We start from the raw sequence: 19,219 nt of genomic DNA, 5'->3' as shown, positions 1-19,219 counted from the left end.
GGAAAAAGCTAAAACTGATTCATACAAAATTAGTTTTTTTTACATTTTTAAGTAAAGGAGAGAACAAAAACCCTACAGGGTTTTTATACATCTTTTATTAGATTATCTACAAAAAGAACACTTTTCTTTTAAACAAGGCCTTAAATGCTGCAAGGAACATAACACCACCTTTGGGATTTTAGCACAAAAATTTCCCCAGATCCCATTTTTTGATCCCATTCAGTTAAACCAGCCATTCATGGCACAACTTCCACATTAGAAAGGAGTTTGTCAAACAACAGATCAGACACACCCATACCAGGAGACACCTCAAAAGCAAAGCCACTGACTGTTTCACCTGCACTGGAACAAAATGCTACATTCAGAGAGGCTCAGGTCACGCTTCCAAGAAACTCACTTGCGTGATTTGAATGGTTGGTTTTGGTAACTGGAGGGCGTTCTGGAATTCACAGAATACTGCAGCTGTAGCTCCATCCAGCACGTGCCAAGAAATGGAGCGTTAATGCTTCCTGAAATGGATTCATCGAAATTGCTCCAGTTGATTCTTTCCAAGAAAAGAAAAAAGAAAATACACTACAGGTACAGCTAATTGAGCAGTTCCAAAGTTTACAGTTCATTAACTCAGTAATGTGCAAAAACATTGGCACTTTAAAAGTAAATCATTTGGGGCTTCAGTTTTTCAAATGTGCACGTTTATTGGAAATGGTCATTCTTAAAAAGAAATAAGTCGAACTACACAAAATACTTTAAAATCTAAAACAAACATTAATTGACGTCTTTATGTGACATATCGAGAAGATGCATTCAAAACACTGACAAACGTGTCTCTACGGATAAAAATGAGTGAATCTTAAACGAGCAATTTCCATCCTAATGAAAAATGTACAAGGACATTGGAGTGCTGTTTATGCAGAAAAAAATGAAAACCCAACCTAATAAACAAGTGATTGTTTTCACAAAAACAGTTAAATATCAAGAAGGCACTTTAGGGAGCAGCGAACTCTCTGCATATTAAAACTAAAAACAACTAAACTAACCCTGTCAAAAAAATCTAATATCTCTATTAAACCACTTTTTGGACTTTTGCAAGAAACCTTTTCACCTGTTCCACCCCATAGAGTGAAGACATTAAAAGTATGCCTATTAAATAGAAGCTTTTATTTATCTGATTTGTATTATTGACTAATTAAAATGAACAAATTAGACTCCTATTGAAATATTTCACTGTAAATTGATGGGTGTTTTGCTGGAGCAGCTTTGTAAAAAGCCAAACTAGTCTCTTCCCATAAAGCAGTCCTGTGTCTCCTCTCAGTCGCTACCCTTAGTGTACAAACAGCAGCTAATGGTACACATCATATGGTGGAATGCAGATTGTCGGTACGTCCCGAGCTTGTCCTTCAGTAAACAGGCTTATAGAGGACCTGTCCGGAGAGCAGCCTGCGCTTCACCTCCTTCCACAGCAGGCTGCGCTCTCGCTGAGATCCCTTCATGAAGCCGCGGTTCTCTTGAGCACGCCGGGACAGGTACGGGATCACCTCATTGACGGGGCCGTATGGGACGTACTTGTACACAGGAAAACCCGCTTGACCTGTTTTTAACAGAAGAGCAAAATTGTTCAATGTCTCCCCCAAGTATCTATTCAGAGTAATGTCCCACAATGAGCTTTAATTTCAGCTCTATTTTATGCTTAAAAATATCACATTTTTATATCCAGGAAATAATATTGAGGAAGAAGAAGAAGAAGAAAATAATATTTTATGCCCTGCCTGGAAAGGAAGCCATCTATAACAATTTATAACATAGTACTAACATTAGATTCTAGCTGTAAATTACAATAAAACCTGCCAGAGTTGACTTGCTGGATGATTATGAGGCTATTAGGCAAAGAATTTTTAAAATATACAGTACTTTAATAACTGACCGTGAAACGGATATAACAGAAACATTTAAAAATGACAGCATGACAACATAATCAATTGAATGTCTTTGACACACTGACTGTAAACCAGGATGATGAGTTTTAACAGCGGTTTGTTAAAGCAATTGCAGCACAATGTAACTATGGCTCCAAATTCAATATTTCTTGTCTCTTCCTGTTCTTGTGTACTCAGGCTCTGTGGTGAAGCCAGAAATATTTAACCTCCTCCCCCTGGGGCAGCAGCACTCCACCCAGCCAGAGAGGGCAAACTACCTTCCTCTGGCCAAGAACCATGGCCTCAGAGTTAGCGGTGCTGGCCCTCATCCCAGCCGCTTCACACTAATCGAATCTAAAGTTAACTTTCTTCTTTTAATAAAATTAACCCCAGTTTTCTCCTATAGGGATCATTTGTGCGAGTGCGGACAGTTTGGTCCGGGGATGTTACTGTGTTGCATTGCAGCCTCACAGCTGTAAGTGGACCCCGTTGTGTCTCGATTTGGGTGGGCGCTGTGGCAATGCTCCTGTGGCTAAGCTGGCTTCTGCTATAGAATTTTCCTTTTTATTATGTTTGTCTTCTCGTTTTTAACATTAAAGTGCTTTGAGCTGTGTGGAATGAAACACACTTTTTTTTTTACAAATAAAGCTTGATCTGATTTGATATGTCTTTCACTTTTACCTTTTTTTTTTCCAATCAAATCATGGCTAATCATCAAAAGTTAGATATAAGTATGTATGTATATAATTTGTCTTCTATAATTCCTTGAAATAGATCAATTCCAAATCCAAGATTTTTATTTTGTAGGATTTGAGGGAAGTCGATGTTCTTTTCATTTTTATTATCTGGGGGTGTTTTGGGTGGTTGTGTTGGCCTTGGCTCTCCCTGAAGTTATGGTTTTCCCAGATTCTGTAGTTTAATAAATCCATGATTTATCTCCAGTTCTTTACTTTTTTGTACTCATTTGGGTGCCTCCACAGCAGAGCCTGGTGGGGGCGTAACAGTACACCATGATCTTTTCTCAATGTTTTGCCATATAGTTGTGTGTATGAGCCTGGTAAACAGTGGCCTGTTATCATTAGCAGTTTTTTCTGCTCCATGCCGTCCCCCTCATCTTCCCTGCACTTCATCAAGGTTGCCGCCTCCGCAGTTCTGTCGGCCTGCATGACGTTGTCTTTCTCTCTGTTCCTAAACACACCGCACACCATGACACAGATGACACAAATTTCGGATTCACGCCACGCTCCCATCCTCAGTCGACCTGACGTCCAGTCTAAGAGACAGTGTTTGCTCATTGCATAGCCGCAAGCGGCGGAGAACATTTCTAAGGTCAGCAGCTGAGCTGGTGGCAGCCGGTCAGTTCTGACCGCTGATGTTTGCGGAGTGCACTTTCGTCAACTTTTTGGAGCCACGTGACCGTGTGACGTCAACTACAGCGATTTTGTAACAAACTTGGCTTTCATTGGCAGAGATGAGGGCAACGCACCTAGCGGGAAGCTGATCTGGTCACACATCCCGAGCAGCTGTCCAAAGTAAACTTTATTCTCGGTGGGGGAGAGGGCCATTTCATTCATCCTGAAAAATACAGAGACATTAGAGTTCAGAACTGTTATCTAATCAACAGCAGAGTGTAGTATTCTGCCCTAATGTGGCAGTTTCAACCCATAACCCCCTTTACCCAGGGCTTAGAGGGATGCTGAAACTCCACATGAAGTAATCCTTATGAATGAGAGCTTGTATGTGAATAAACTAAATCTGGACTTAAAGCATTCACATGCATTCAATTCGACCAGCGTTTAAACGTGCTCAAATGCCCCATACTTTTCCAGAGTGAACTTCACTGTGTCCTCATTGTGCGTTGCCACCATGACATTAGCCTTCCTGTTGTGCTCAATCTCTTCCAGCACATAATCCAAACACCTGGAAAAACAAAAGGACGGACGTTGGGGATTCAAGACGATTTTTGGTAAAAGCATGAGGGACTCTAATAAAAAATAAAATTCTAGACATACTTGTGATACATCCTGTTAGTAGCTTCATAGTCTGGGTTTATTGGATCTTCGTAGCCAATTTCCTGTGCCCTGGCTCGCTCTTGGTACATGTAAGCTCCACGGACCAGTTTTGCACCGAAATACCAGCCTTCCCTCCGAGACAGCTCCACATCCAGAGTGACGTTGTTGTAGGCTTCCTAAACAGCACAAACAATAAAAAGAACATCGTATTTTTATAGGTTTTGAATGTCTTTTTCCAAATTGTCACTATTTTCTTCTACTTTGGCAGCAAATTGGGGTTGGTAGCTCAAACTAACAGCCGTTGTTGTTCCGTTGCCTCACCTTTAGGTAGCATTGGTAGGTGTTGAAAATCACCGGCTTTTCCCGGTTGAATTTCCGCTGCATCTCCAGCGTCAGCCGACTAATAGCCGGCTGGAAGTACGTCTGTTCTGCATCCACCATTAACCGCACTCCATTCGCCACAGCATGCTGGATGAAACCAAAAATGTGTTTTTGGTTTTTAGATAAATCAATTTTTAGAAAAATACAAATAGGGAGCATTATTGGGAGAAAAACGTGAAACCTGTAAGATTTATGACACGAAAACAAAACAAAAAATCCCCTCATAGTTTATTGTTATCACAATTTTTCAAAGTAACTGTATATGTAAACAAACAAAAGTGCTTTAAAAACACTATTTTAAATAAAGTTTTCATTTAAATTATTATATCGTGAATTTATTTGAATTTTAATTCATTTGAATTTGAAACCTCACCTTTGCCAGAACGTCTACTCTCTGCAGCATTCTCTTCATCTGACTCTCCTCCTCAGCAGTGAACTTGTTCAGCAAAGGCTCCAGGTGGCCGGTCTGCATACATAAATTCAACAAAAACAAGTATATCCCAGATTACCAACTGCATTTTTATCAGAAAGAAACCCGCAGCCAAATTTTACAAAGTAAAGATTGTCGAGATTGAACTGCAAAGATTATTTATTTTTCGGTTTATTACCAAGTGTGAACAGTCAAACTTTTACATTATTTTCCCCAAGTTGAATCAGAAGGTCAAAATTCGGTTTACTCACCTCAAGATTTGGTATCATAAGAAGGTTGGAGATTTTTGTTGTGTCATTTATCAAGCTGTTCCAGTCCAGCAGATCAATAGCTCTACAAAACGTGAAGAATGCAGCAAATTAGTGAGAGTTTTTGGATGTTTACTGTTCCTCTGTCATGTCTTTTAACCCATTTCCAATCCCAACAGTGAATTATATTTGATGGTGATTAATCATGATGATGATGCTGACTTTAAATGGTCTCTTAGGTGTGCATGTGGCCCTGCAGACTGATAACCAGTTCAGGGTGACCCCGCCTTTGCCCAACGGCTCTAGCAACCCCTGTGACCCCAAAAAAGGATTCAGCGGATTCAGAAAGTGGACATATGACGGTGATGTAACGTTATCCAGTGTCCTGAGGATTTGGTTTTGTCATCTGGTTTCTGCTGACTAAACGTTTAACTTAATAACAGTTCAGCAGCGTATTTTGAGGGGGAACTTGAAACCAAACCGAACTGGAGCCAGATGAGTCTTGAGTGGTGTCACCCGTTAGAAGGGAAGTCAGGGGTCCCTTCCAAATACTGGCACTAAAAGTAAAATGACACGTGCTGAGTGACAGGTCTTACCCCGACAGGCCCAGCTTCTCCCCCGTAAACCAGTTTTCAATGTCGTCTTTGGCTCCAACGCCAAGTTGAGCCAAGTTTTCCTACAAAAACCCAATGTGACAATTAAATTAGTATACATTTATGTATTTGAAGCTCAGGAGCCCAACAGGAGCCCAAATTTAAATATATATAAAAAATGAGAAGAGAGAGAGACAGAGCTGAACACGTGTGAACATGAAACCTGACATACCTTCAGCTGCTCCAGTTCCAGCTTTTGCTCCAAAACACACATGTCAGATTTTCCCTGTTGTGCTGCAAGGTAGTTAAAGAATTGCCTCCATTTAACCAGAACCTCTGAAAACTGGAGCTAAAACAACAGCAAAAAAAAGCAAATATCAACAAGTTTGTTTGGGCGGTAGTGCAGTGATACTTGTGTGACGACAACAACATCTGTACCTTCTAACAAACAATTAATAATTGAATTTTAGTTCTGACTTACAAGAAATTGTGGCCGTCCGAGAGCCGTAAGCTTGATCGCAGAAAACCCATCATTGGAAGCACCACCTGACATTTAGGACAAGCTCTACTGTTTTTACTGACAAAATAACGCCGGACAAAAGTACTTATTTGTTTACTGGGAAAGCAACTTACTGGAAGCTTTAATGCAGTTAATGAAGGTCTCCATCTGCTTGTCACATTTTGCTTCATCTGCATAAAAGTAGGTCCGAGCGCTGATAACTCCGCCTCGTCTGTCTCCAAACTGACGGTGAGCTTTGTATTTCTTCTCACGGTGATCAGCACCTAAACACAAGAACTAAATTCAACATGTTTGCTGTCATAAATTGACATTTTTCCTTCTCTCGATTGTAAGTCTGTGTCATACAAATGGCTCCGCATGAAATTTACAGAGAGATTGCAAAAAATGTGCAATTTTTCAACACATGTGATAACTGGGATCTAGACACATAACCCCTCCACACAAATGCAGCTACAGGTCATCATGACAGCTGCCTGTGTCATTTCAAAGCCTGTGAGATCCAGCTCAAGCCAGTCAGATGCTAGGGTTGTGTGACGAACCAAAATACCACCCCTCATGCGGCAGGGTAGATCTGCACTATAGAGGCAAGTTTATGCAACTGAATCGAAGCCTAAAAACTTGGCCAACCACCTTTAAAAGCAGCTATCGTTTCATATAGCACGTGAACATAAAAATATGTCGTTTTTTTTCAGCCCCCTTTTGGAAAGTACACATACCTGGGCTTTCTTTTTCCGCCTCAGAAACACAGGAACTGAAAAAAATGACAAATGAGTATCAGGGTGGGAATACAGTTTCAGTTGACTTTTTCATATAATCCTCATATCATTAAAAATAGTTAACATGTCTCTTCAATCTGGAATATTTCCAGAGGCCTTAAAAACTGCAGTCATTAAACCCCTCCTGAAAAAGAGCGGTCTTGATCCCACTGTACTGAATAATTACAGACCTATCTCTAATCTGCCATTTTTAGGAAAAGTCCTTGAAAAAGTTGTCTACCAACAGCTCACTGACTTTCTCTTATTAAACAATTCGTTTGATGTTTTCCAGTCAGGTTTTAGACCCCATCATAGCACAGAAACTGCTCTTATCAAGGTAACCAATGACATCCGCCTGAACACTGATGATGGAAAAGTCTCTGTCTTAATCCTGCTAGACCTGAGCGCTGCCTTTGATACTGTTGATCATGGGATCCTTTTGCACAGACTCCAAGACTGGGTTGGCATCTCTGGATCTGCCCTAAGTTGGCTCAAGTCTTATCTAGAAGACAAGAAATATTTTGTTGAAATTGGGAGTTGTGTCTCAGACTACATGGGCTTGACTTGTGGTGTGCCTCAGGGATCGATCCTGGGACCCCTTCTGTTCAACCTCTACATGCTGCCACTAGGGCAGTTAATACGCAGTAATAACATATCTTATCACAACTATGCAGATGATACTCAGATCTATGTGTCACTGACAACAGGTGAATATGGGCCGGTGGATTCTCTCAACCACTGCCTCCAACAGATCAGCGCGTGGATGCAGAACAACTTTCTCCAGCTAAACTCAGACAAGACCGAAGTTATTGTTTTTGGCCCACAGAAACAAAGAGAAAGTGTCAGCAGCTACCTTCCTTCTCTGTCTCTCAAACCCTCAAATCAAGTCAGAAATCTAGGGGTAATCATGGACTCTGACCTGAACTTTAACAGCCATATCAAGTCAGTAACATCAGCGGCATTTTACCACCTGAAAAACATTGCCAAAATCAAAAACATAATCTCAAAGCGAGACCTGGAGATACTTATCCATGCATTTGTCTCCAGTAGGTTAGACTACTGTAACGGCCTGCTCACCGGCCTGTCCAAACGAGCTGTAAAACAGCTTCAGTACATCCAGAATGCTGCTGCTCGAGTCCTGACCAAAACCAGGAAGTATGATCACATTAGTCCTGTGCTCAGGTCTTTGCACTGGCTCCCTGTACCTCAAAGAATAGACTTCAAAGCAGCTCTGCTTGTATACAAGTGTCTCCATGGCCACGCACCAAAGTACATCTCTGACATGTTAGTGCCATATGAACCATCTCGTACTCTGAGGACCTCAGGGACCGGCCTCCTGTTGATTCCCAGAGTCAGAACTAAACAAGGGGAATCAGCGTTTCAATATTCTGCAGCTAAAATCTGGAACAGCCTCCCTGAAGTCGTAAGACAGGCCTCTTCTGTGTTCATGTTCAAATCTAGACTTAAAACATTTCTGTTTAGCCGTGTATATGACTGAAAGGTCCTATCTGCACCTTTCTTTCCTTCCTTTCTTTTTAAATCTTTTTTTTTCTCCCTTTTCTTTTAAAGTAAATTTTATGTTGATTATTTCTATGATGTATTGTGATTTTAATGCACTTTTCTGTTTTGTGAAGCACCTTGAATTACTTTGTGTACGAATTGTGCTATACAAATAAACTTGCCTTGCCTTGCCATTATGGATTCATTTAAAAATGTTTTTTTTTCTAAAACAAAACAGTTAATATGATAATAATAAAACAATATGTGTTACAGAAAAGACAGGATCTTGTTGCCCTAGTTATGTTGTAACTGCAGAGCTAATTGTCACATGAGTAGGGCAGTTTTATAACTATACAAGTGAGTGCATTTTCATAAACATGCACTATAATTATTCATGCCCTGCACACCTCAAGCCCGTCCCCAGCTCAGCCAATCAGAGGAGAGGGGTCTGTCCAGACTGACCAATGGACAACTGGAACAATTTGGCAACCTGACAGGAGAACATTTAACTACTTGTTTGGTTTATGGCCATTTTATGAGGAAATAGGAAATGATTCACGTGAATTTGATGTGAAAAACACCATAAACTGACATCATAGTACAGAAAAGTAAGAATTTTATTATGAAAACCAAAAAAACAGTATAAATTATTGTTTATTAGCCTTAACTCACTCCATTTCCTTTTTCTCAGCCTCCTCCTGGGTCAGGTCTTCCTCTACGCTGTAATCCAGCACGGCCCCCACGCCAAACGCCTGGTTCTTCTGGATCAGAGGCTTGATGGCGTTGTGGTCCTCACCGGCCACAAACTGCCCGTAGAAGGTCATCTTCATGAGCTTCTCGAACATGCGCTGACCCAGCAGCTTCTTACTCAGCGCCATCAACTAGGAAGGGAGTTACGTAACAAATAAATCAAGATTTTGAGGATGCGGGAAGCTTTATTGTGTTCATTTCTTCAAGTTTGGATGACTTCTAGACTCACCTCCTTGTTTCTCTCAACCAGAACATCAAAGGTGCAGAGCTTGAAGACCAGCAGGCTCCTGAGCAATTCGATGTTCTTCTTGCTTTTGTAGGCTTCCTGTGTGTTGTCGAAGTCGATGTGAATGCTCTTCGCCTGCGCGTTTGGGACATTTTTCGTCTGGCTGATCAGCTCGACCGGCTGAGCCTCCACCACGGGGCACTCCTCCATCCGCTCCTTCTCTTCCTGTCGTTTCGGGGATGCGACCGTCGACCGACATCTTGCAGGTGGAACGGCAAAGTTCCTTAGGTTCCTGGAGTTTGCCCGCGCGAGAGATGCGACAAACGTGGAGTACGACATGGTTTCTGTCTCTGTGTGAACGCAGAAGTCCTTTAAAAGTACACGAGGGGACCCTCTGACGGCAGCTGCTGTGGTGACGGGTATTGAGCGCGCGCGCCTTTGGAATGGCTGCCTGTCATCCTCCCTCACAGGGAGGCGGGGCCTCACATGTTTTAGCACGCGCCGGTTGAGACTGCTTCAGACTCACGGGAAATTACAAACGAGAATAGAATAGAATAGAATAGAATTTAAATTTCACATAAAATTTTCATCTTTATAAAATATATTCTACAATGGTTGTGACATGCAAAAACAAAACACAAAGGTTGCTTTTTTTTTAAATTTATCTGCTGAGGCAAGTTGTTTATCGAATCAAATGAAATCAAATCATATCAAATCAACTTATACCTTTATAGAAATAGTTTCAAAATGAAAATATCTATCTATAATCGATCTTGGAAAATATCATTTGGATTGTTGGCTTTACCATCACGTAAAAACGACCAAAAACTGATCAGGCCATCATGACAATCCAATGTGTGGGAACCCTTTAAATTTTGCAAAGATCAGAATGAATGACAGAATAGAATGTTCTAATAATGTTCTGTTGGAATTATCTTTATGTGGAAAAACAACAATGGGCTGAACCTTATGAACTAAAATGTGAATGGATTTGCCATTCATTCTTGTTTACTTGCTTGTTTGTACAAATATTAAATTTATATATACTTATCTTGTAAGAAATACAAGAAATCTGGAAAACTGCACCTGCACTGTTCAGTAGTATTTAACTCTGAGTCACACTGGTTTAATTTTTGGCTAAAGATGTCCTGGATCCATTTTAAGTAATTGAATCAGATTGTTCAAAATGAACTGCCTATGAATCGGATCCTAAACCACAAATTATGACATAAATTGAATCGTGGATAAAAATGGATTGCTGCACCCCAACTTTTTAGACTTACAGTAAAAGACAGATATCTAAAAACGTTAATTTTAATGATTACATGTGAAGAAATAGCAAATAAGACAAACTTAGCAAAATACATTTAGTATTTTGTTCTGATAAAATTCAGAATCAGAAGTACTTTATTGATCCCACACGTGGGAAATTTGTGCGTTACAGTAGCATTGTAATCTTAAAAAAAAATTACATAAAAACAAAATAATTGTTAAAAAAATAAGGTGGTATAATTTAAAAACCATTTACAAACAGTACAGGCAAAAATGTGCAAAAGTTCTCTGTTACACTGTGAGTTTTTTGTGTTATCGTATTGGGTAGGAAGGATTTCTGGTATCAGACAGTGTTTGAGCAGAAATGTCTCGGCCTCTTAGAGAAGGAGCTCCGCTGTTTGTCCAGAGCAGGGTGGAGAGAAATTTCTGGGTTGTCCATGATGGATAAAAGCTTGTTCAGTGACCTCCTCTCCACCACTGCTTTAAGTGTTTCCTGTTTGCAGCCAATGACAGAACCCGCCTTTCTGATCAGTTTTTTCAGTCTATTGGCGTCACTGTCTGCCATGCTGCTTCCCCAGCAGACCACAGAGGAGAATAAGGTGCTGGCCACCATAGACAGGTAATAGATTTCCAGAATCTTGCTGGATATTCCTTCAAATTTTAGCTAAAAAGAATTATGCTACCACACAGAGATGCCATAAAGGTTAAACATGTAGGATGTCACTAAAATTTCTTTTATTTTTTTTATTACCTGTGGTAACATTTTTTGAAATTTGTATTTGTTTTTTTCGATAAATTTATTTTGATGAAACAATTTGTACACATCACGCCATCATAAACTCACAAACATTTGCACACATTCGTTCATTACAACAATAAAAAATTTTTCGCCCTAAGCTGCAGACTTGGCTTATTGCACGTAGCTAATATCACAGCTGACTAGACTGTAAAAAGTTCTTCGAATAAACATTCACATGCAAAATAAAGATATCGTTTTGATCAATTTTTTTCTAAAGTTATCCCCATTTGACAAAGATTGTCCTTTTTTTTTACCCCAAGTGTTTATATGCACAACAAAGACAACATGCTCACTTTTCACCCTTTTTTTATTAATAATATTAATAATAATAATTGATACTGTATTTATCCCAATATGGGAAAATTCTTCTCTGCATTTTGAACCATCCCCTGAGGTGAGCAGTGAGCTACAGACTATTTAACAGTAGCAACAGTTTTTTTCCATTGTTGTACAAATTCCCTGTAGTGTTGTTATAAAACTATACATAAGTTTATATTTTAAATTTCATATTTTAAACAGCTTTTTTTTAGTTTACAAAGTGTTTTTTCTTTTTCATTAAATGTGAAGAGCTTAAGCTTAACTTTTGTATAATACTCTATGGTGATATTTTTATGAGTACTACAGGTTTTGGTCATGTTTGATCAATTCAAATATGTTTAATAATCTTTTTTTAAACCCAATTAGAATTGGTGTCAATTTTCGTAGCACCTTTGCAATTTATAAAAACCAAAACACTAAAGTTTCAATTTCATTGCAGCAAAATTATAGGGCACGTTGTATTTTATTTTATTTTATTTTATTCTTATTACATAGTGAATCATTTCCAAGCTGTGTCACTATTAAACCCCAACGCCAGGTGTCAGTGATGCTTCTTTTTCAAATCAGAAAATGCAGAAAAAGAGTAGAAGAAGAAATTAATTCGCTCGAATAGGAGCAGCGCCGTCTTCTGTTGTTAGAGTAAAATCTATACCAAAAAACGCCATTAACTATTTAGAAAGGTAATTTTGCACCTGAATTCTACATGTTTTGTTGTCTTTCGTGTGGCTTTATATTTTTTCCTTACGTATAGCTCTCTAGATAGAAGCATCATCATTCAAATGCTAACGCTAGCTTGAGTTTTAGCAAGAATAGCTGACCTTAGTTTTGGTGGACAAAGACGATAGCTTGTGCTGGAATTGTTTGTAAATTTGTTTCATTTGCGAACTTGCATCTTAAAGCCATTCACTGTTAATAAAAAAATAATGCCATGCCAGTTTTAGTTGCCTGGATACTTATTTAACACGTCTTTAGTTTCGAAACCATAAGCACGCGGCCTTGTTAGCCAATGTTAGCTGTGCAGCCGCGGATTGCCTGAGATTGACCGTCGCCATTGTTGAGCAGAGGCGTTTTTTCTTTCGTGTCATTGAGACTATATTAGCGACCCGGTTGTAAATAGTTTTGAATATTTAGAATTCGTTATTTAGTCTTTTAAATAATTATTTTAAATCTACCTATACACATTTCCGCCCTCATCTGCTTAGGGATTTAAAGACCCACTCTGAAATGCTTAACACGTTCTTCTTGTAGCATGTATCTCCTGATTAGAGGGCATAAAAAATAGATTTGGATTAGATTTCTGAGTATTCAAATTGTTGTGAAAGACGAGCAAACGAAAACATGCCGTTGGAAAAAACAAAACTACAAAACGTTGTAGTCGTGACGTAAGACCTTTATTCTACTTGCAGACAATTAGATCCATGTAGATTTTTGTTTTCTTTGGCTGAGCTGGCTTCTGGCTCAAAACTGTACGCCTATATATGTCCAATACTTTTTTTCCTTTTTTGCACCGGTAATGTTTGCTTGGAGTTGTGAGCTTGCAAGAGTGTAAACAAAGGGATGATGGGAAGTCAGGACAGGCTTACTCACCCACAACGCTGAACTCCTGCCGCTCTGCAGAAACTGTCTTGAAAAATGACCGTTTTTTTTTTGTTTTTTTTTGGCTAAAACAGCTCAATCATTTAAAAAAACCCACTGACAACGCTTTTGAAATGGCTCAAAATATGATCGGAGTGGGACTTTAAAAACGCAGTTGTGTTTGTATTGTAGGAGCTCTTGGTTTTTGTTTAGTGTTCCTGCTGTTCATTTTGTGCTTTGAAGTTACTGCTGCAATTTGGACTTTGGGGTCTCCACATTTGTTGCCTTCTGAACTGCTGTGGAGGATCTAAAGACTGTCCACTCCCACAAGTAAAAAGCAACAGTTGATCTTAAAATGCAAGTGCCCCATTCTGTGTCAGCAGCGTCATCCCTCAAGCACCATGACTGATGGCCGCATCTATATCGGGAATCTTCCCATTGACGTCCAGGAGAGAGACATTGAGGATCTCTTCTTTAAATATGGAAAAATTCGTGAAATTGAACTGAAGAATAACAGAGGAACTATTCCTTTTGCCTTCATCCGATTTGAAGATCCACGGTGAGTTTTGTCGGATGCTCTACAGCAAGTGGAGTCACATTCCCTTTGTTGGACACCTTACATTTTGTGGTTCTAATACTCCAGTAACTGCCAGCAGGGAACGGATGGAGCGTAAGACCAGTAGGTGAGCTTTGGTAAGGAGGTATTTACTCTCTTCCCATAGGGATGCGGATGATGCTGTATATGGAAGGAATGGATATGTATATGGAAACTCCAAACTCCGTGTGGAGTATCCTCGGTCCACTGGTGGTAAACCCACTCCAATGGGCCCAGGTGGAGCAGGACCAAGAGGAAGGTTCGGACCCCCAACTCGAAGGTCTGAATTCCGGGTCATAGTGACTGGTAGGTGGATTCCATGAGTCGTGGCCTTAAACCTTTCAACATATCCTGGAGTACAGTGGGACTGATAGGAACAGAGCAGTCAGTGAGAAACTCTTCCCTCTTTCCCCTGGCGGACTGGAGGACAAATAGATCAAGTTGTTGTCAGATTTGTTTCTCTCTTATGGCGGACTGGAAGACAAGGGGACTGGCAGATGGACATCATGAGTCATATCCAGATGTTACTCTTCCAGAAGATGAGCGAGCTAGTAAATGGACGCCATGACTCGTGGGCTGATACTCATCTCCTCTAGAAGATGGGAGAGCTAGTAAATGGACGCCATGACCCATAGGTAGATGTTTACCTCGTCCTGTAAGTCAAAACTAAAATCAACACCCTAGACAGATGGTTCTTTCTCATGGCGGACTGGAGGACAAAGGATCTTGTAAATACATGTCATAGACCATAGAGTTCTTTCTATCTCATGGAGAACAAAAGAACTTTTAAATGAACCTCATAGACAATTGTTCTCCTGGTGGATCAGAGGACACTCACATTAGTTGGAGTCGTGGGCAGGTGTTTCTTCTGGAAGATGAGAGAACTAGTGAACCCACATTATGCCTCATTGACAGATGTGTCTCCCTCATGGCGGACTGGAGGACAAACAAACTAGAATACGAAGGTCATAAAATGTAGGCAAGTGGTTCTCTTTCCTGGAGAACAAGAGTAAGTGGACATCATGAGTCATAGACAGATGTTTCTCTCATGGCGGACTGGAGGACACAATAACTAGTGGCTGGATGTGATGAGTCATAGACAGATGTTTCTCTTGGCGGATTGGAGGACAAAGATCTAGGACATGGATGTCAGGAGTCAGATGTTTCTCTCTCATGGCGGACTAAAGGACAAGGGAACTAGTAGGATGTCCCGCAGAGACATGTCTCATGGCGGACTGGAGGACAAGAGAACTAGTAAAGCCCATCTTGAGTCAGGCAAAAAAGGTTCCCCTCACGGCTGACTGAGGATGTGGTCAAGTCTGCTTCTAATATTATGAAAAACATCGGCCATTTTGGCTCAATAATCCCAACTTCAGTTGTAGAAACTGGTAGGTGTAATTTCTGTTTTTTTAATTAAAATTGCTAGGTTTTTCTCCATGTTTAGTTAGACACCTTAACTAAGAGTATACATTAAAAGCCATATATTATTGTCTAACATTGGGGTGGTGGTTTAGAACTGAACACTATAACGGAACCTGGAAACATTTACAGAATGATAGAACTTTATTGAGCATTGTTTTTTTTATGGCAAGAAGTGTTAATTTTTAAACATGTATGTCTATGAATATGTCTACCCTTTTTTGGTTATCTGACAATTGTGTTTTAGGAATAGGAATCTTCACTAATGAACATCTGGGTTACACACTTTTAAACACTTTTAGCTGTAACATGAAAGTGTTTTTTTTTGTGTGGTGTTTTTTTTTTTGCAAATAACCATTTTTCTCATTTGTTGTGCTGCAAGATCCTCAAATATTAACCTGTCTTTACAGATAGTTTAAGTTCTTAGAGGTGAAAAGTTTCATTCTTTACTGTTTGTACAACAAAAAGATGTCTGTGTTTGTTTAAAAACAAAGATTTGTTCAGGCTGTTATGTAACTCGAAGGAACAGCGTGTCACATGTTTTCTCCTGCTCCAGGGTTGCCTCCAACTGGGAGCTGGCAGGATCTGAAAGATCACATGCGGGAAGCAGGAGATGTTTGTTTTGCAGATGTCCAGCGAGACGGAGAAGGTGTAGTGGAATTTCTCCGTAGGGAGGACATGGAGTACGCTTTACGCAGACTGGACCGCACTGAGTTTCGTTCGCATCAGGTGATTGGCCAGTCCATGCTGGGGTGTTGACTTTGGGTCATATAATAGAGAACTGATCATTTTTTCTGTTGGTCTTAACAGGGGGAGACCTCTTACATCCGTGTCTTTGAGGACAGAGGAGCGACCAGCTGGGCTCGGTCACGCTCTCGTTCCAGATCCAGAGGCCGCTATTCCCCTCCGTTCTACAACAGAGGCTCCCCCCCTCCTCGCTACCAGTCACCACCGCGCCATGCCATGAGGCATAGCCCACCCCCTAGGAGGCACCCCCCTCAGCATAGCCCCCTGCCACGCCATTACAGATAAAAAGGCTCATTCTTTCTTTCATGTAGTTGGAGTAACTGTTTTGTAATTCAGCATTTTATTGCTTTTTTCTTTTTCTTCTCTCTTTTGTGATGTTAGGCGTTCTCACAGGACATACGATCATTAAAGAACCCAAACATTCCACGGTCACTGGCGCTTCCCCACAGCTTTAACAAAAAAAAAGTTTGCATTTAAACTCTTCTGTCATCTCCGAGAAGCATTGCTGACTTTGAATTTGAACTTTAACTGACAACCGTTTTTTTAAAAAAACTTTTTTTTTTTTTTTTTTTAACAAAATTGGCAAGCATCAGCATTGACAGAAACTGTTGCACAGCAGCTGCAAGACTGAATGTCATATCAGGTTTTGACTACACTTTGTGTCACATTTCAGTAGCTGTGAGGCTTAGTGATTCTCCGAATGTCTGAAGCTAATGATTATTGTACAAATAGTTAGACTTTCGCGTGACATTGAGTGTTCTTTCCTTCACTTCTTTAAAGTTCAACCTGTAACTAAGGTGGCCAGTGAGTGAAAAATATTTGCATCCTATGTTTGCTTTTTCTTATTGAATAAAAGCCAAACTTTTACAACTATTTTTCTGGATTTGAAATATTTTTGTCCTGTAGTGTTAAATAGAATTGGTTGGATTCTATTACTTGCAAAAAATCTAATTTTCCTTCATTCAATTAAAGAATTGATTCAACTGACAGCACTTGCTTACAAATAAAACAGTTTACATGGTGTCCAAAATATATTTTAATACACAATAATTATACTTAACCATTTTAGAGGACAGAAAAAAATAAATTTCCAGTGATATACTTGTGTTTTCATTATTTTCAGACGAGGCTCCATATACATCATATTGCATTTTTAAAATATGTAATAGCTTTTTTACAATATTCATTTCAATACATTTTTTACACCTTTTGACAACAGCAATACACAGATAGCGGTACTCTGGCATATTTAAGTTGTACACGGATACGTTAGCAGTGACACTGAAACAAGTCGGAAATGAAGCCACAAAAAGGAATGTTTTGGACTTATTGAAAACGGTGGGTGGCACCAATTTACCAGATTTTGCCATGTTGAACATTTCTTACATTTTTTTTGCACAGATTTTAAGATATTCATGTCGGAACTGTCTCCCATATAAATATTCATCATTGGAAATACCGAATCAGCGAAGGTTTGTACACTAACATTAAATACTAATATCTCTGGGGAAGAATATACAGTTTAAAAAAATGTTCAAATGACGCTCACACTAAAAAAAAAACCCATATTCTAGAAAAAAACGATTTGTTTTTAATAGGAATTGAGAAGGAAAAAAAAAGAAATTGACAAGACATACATCAAATTATCTGATAGTGCAGCTAGTGACTTTTACTTGACAAGATGTCTTGATTTGAGAAAAAAATGTGTAGGCCTTAGTAAGAAGGTAAAATCTTGAAAATAGGCAAAAAAAAACATTTTGAGCAGTAATTTAAGACAAAAAAAACTAGGATATAGGAGCTTGATTAGAAATTATTTTCTACTAAAATTGAGTTAATAAATCCTGAAATAAGCTGTTGTAAAAGAGTTTTTTTTCTTGTTTCAATACTGAATAAAGGAATGGAATATGGGGATCAAATTGAGTGCATTTCAAATCCTGCAAGCAAAATAACACAGCATTGTTGCATCTTAACTTCTGCAGTATTGCCCACTGACAGTAAATTAAATTTAGTTTAAGTTATAAAAGAAATTACGAGGCACAGTCTGAAACTGATGTGAAAAGAAAAATGTAGGCCTGCTTCCTAACAAGGATGAACAGGAGAATCCTTTCTTGTCATCGGGGAGGTAAAGAGGTTTTGCAGGAAAATGATGCAGAGAGGCTCAGGACTCGCCGACAGCATTGTTGTTGAGGAGTTTGGCAAAGAAATCAGGCGAGTTAAAGACAAGGCAACTATGAACTGTCAAGACTGCTCCTTTGATAAACGTGTTAAGGAGGTGAGAGCTACCACTGCAAACTGACTGTAGCACAACAGCTTCTGGTGCTGCACGGCTCATTTTAGCTCTGCATGTGTTAATCTTTTTATAAGAAATAGTGACAAGCTGACAGACCTAGGAAGATGTGGCACATGGCTATCTGCAAATACAGTTTCAACAAGCAGATTCCAGTGAAAACTGGAAAAGGATAAAAAAGCAAAGTGCAGAGCAGTTCAAACATAGAAGGCTCAGTTTAAAACACGCACTTGAGTAAATGATGGCATCTAAAGTAAGTATGTGCTGGTCTGCATTTCCTGCAAGATCAGAAATCCCAAAAGAAGTCATGTCAAACAATGGCAGGTACAATTACAGGTAAATGATCATTTCGAAAACATACTCAACTGCTTTACATGACATGTGACACACAAATGCACATGGTAGAAGTGTGTAAACAGAGTGAAAAAAATTGGTTGCTGCATCCCTGAAACAACAGCTGAATTTTAAGGCAAAATAAAAAAATATCCTGAAGCTGTTTCAATACAGGTTACATTCACTGGGTGAACATTAACACTTCAAAAATCATGTTTACTGACAATACTCGCATCTCCTTACTGCGAAACAGGAGCAAACAGAACCTATTTTATAATGTTTTTAGAATAATGAGCAGCTTTACTGTAAATGTGCACCAGTTTTCAAACACTATTTTCTTATAGAGATATACTGTATATGACTATCAAGTCAGATAAATCGACCATGGCTGCAGAGTCCTGCGTTACTTGTTCTCTATGAGGGTCTGCACTTTGTGGACCAAGTCTCGGGCCATCATCAGGACCTGTGGAACGTCATGTCGCTCTGCCATTTCTGAAAGGAGAAATAAGAAATTCATTTGGACAAAAAACAACACAAAATCCTGGT

At 39.5% G+C, this 19,219-nt stretch overlaps 3 protein-coding genes across 4 annotated transcripts in view; 1 reads left to right on the top strand and 2 right to left on the bottom strand.

Moving 5' to 3' along the window:
- Positions 1–75: 75 nt before the first annotated feature.
- LOC101165161 (proline dehydrogenase 1, mitochondrial) lies at positions 76–9,789 on the bottom strand. Its single transcript, XM_004074780.3, has 14 exons — positions 9,332–9,789; positions 9,025–9,233; positions 6,814–6,848; positions 6,211–6,360; positions 6,059–6,123; positions 5,810–5,926; positions 5,581–5,660; positions 4,988–5,069; positions 4,680–4,772; positions 4,247–4,393; positions 3,926–4,101; positions 3,735–3,833; positions 3,400–3,488; positions 76–1,588 (listed from the first exon to the last, which is right to left on the bottom strand). Exons 1-14 carry the CDS (start codon positions 9,665–9,667, stop codon positions 1,398–1,400), a joined length of 1,869 nt encoding a protein of 622 aa, XP_004074828.1. The 5' UTR covers positions 9,668–9,789; the 3' UTR covers positions 76–1,397.
- A 2,483-nt stretch (positions 9,790–12,272) lies between these two features.
- LOC101164733 (serine/arginine-rich splicing factor 9) lies at positions 12,273–16,926 on the top strand. 2 transcript variants are annotated; one of them, XM_023961173.1, is made up of 5 exons: positions 12,273–12,397; positions 13,676–13,851; positions 14,015–14,193; positions 15,863–16,035; positions 16,117–16,926. In XM_023961173.1, exons 2-5 carry the CDS (start codon positions 13,694–13,696, stop codon positions 16,336–16,338), a joined length of 732 nt encoding a protein of 243 aa, XP_023816941.1. In that variant the 5' UTR covers positions 12,273–12,397; positions 13,676–13,693; the 3' UTR covers positions 16,339–16,926. The 2 variants fall into 2 exon arrangements, with proteins under 2 accessions (XP_023816941.1, XP_023816940.1); XM_023961172.1 differs by having other exon boundaries at positions 12,274–12,397; positions 13,673–13,851.
- Positions 16,927–17,071: 145 nt separating this feature from the next.
- The window catches only part of LOC101159686 (small G protein signaling modulator 1), a 41,463-nt gene continuing 39,315 nt past the window's right edge, over positions 17,072–19,219 (bottom strand). The window contains exon 25 of the mRNA XM_004074916.4: positions 17,072–19,165. Coding sequence (XP_004074964.1) covers positions 19,077–19,165 — 89 coding nt within the window. The 3' untranslated portion in view covers positions 17,072–19,076. The remainder of the gene's footprint in view (positions 19,166–19,219) is intronic.

The sequence above is a fragment of the Oryzias latipes genome, chromosome 12, assembly GCF_002234675.1.
Source record: "Oryzias latipes chromosome 12, ASM223467v1".
In the NCBI taxonomy this organism is placed as follows: domain Eukaryota; kingdom Metazoa; phylum Chordata; class Actinopteri; order Beloniformes; family Adrianichthyidae; genus Oryzias; species Oryzias latipes.
This window is presented reverse-complemented; position numbering and strand designations above follow the sequence as displayed.

Excerpts from the sequence above, each read along its gene's own strand:
- LOC101165161 (XM_004074780.3), bottom strand. The coding sequence starts at position 9,667 with ATGTCGTACTCCACGTTTGTCGCATCTCTCGCGCGGGCAAACTCCAGG. Across the intron at positions 5,927-6,058 it reads TCGGACGGCCACAATTTCTT|CTCCAGTTTTCAGAGGTTCT; the intron begins GTAAGTCAGAAC and ends CTGTTGTTTTAG. Across the intron at positions 4,773-4,987 it reads TTATGATACCAAATCTTGAG|ACCGGCCACCTGGAGCCTTT; the intron begins GTGAGTAAACCG and ends TTATGTATGCAG.
- LOC101164733 (XM_023961173.1), top strand. The coding sequence starts at position 13,694 with ATGACTGATGGCCGCATCTATATCGGGAATCTTCCCATTGACGTCCAG. Across the intron at positions 13,852-14,014 it reads ATCCGATTTGAAGATCCACG|GGATGCGGATGATGCTGTAT; the intron begins GTGAGTTTTGTC and ends CTCTTCCCATAG. Across the intron at positions 16,036-16,116 it reads CTGAGTTTCGTTCGCATCAG|GGGGAGACCTCTTACATCCG; the intron begins GTGATTGGCCAG and ends TGGTCTTAACAG.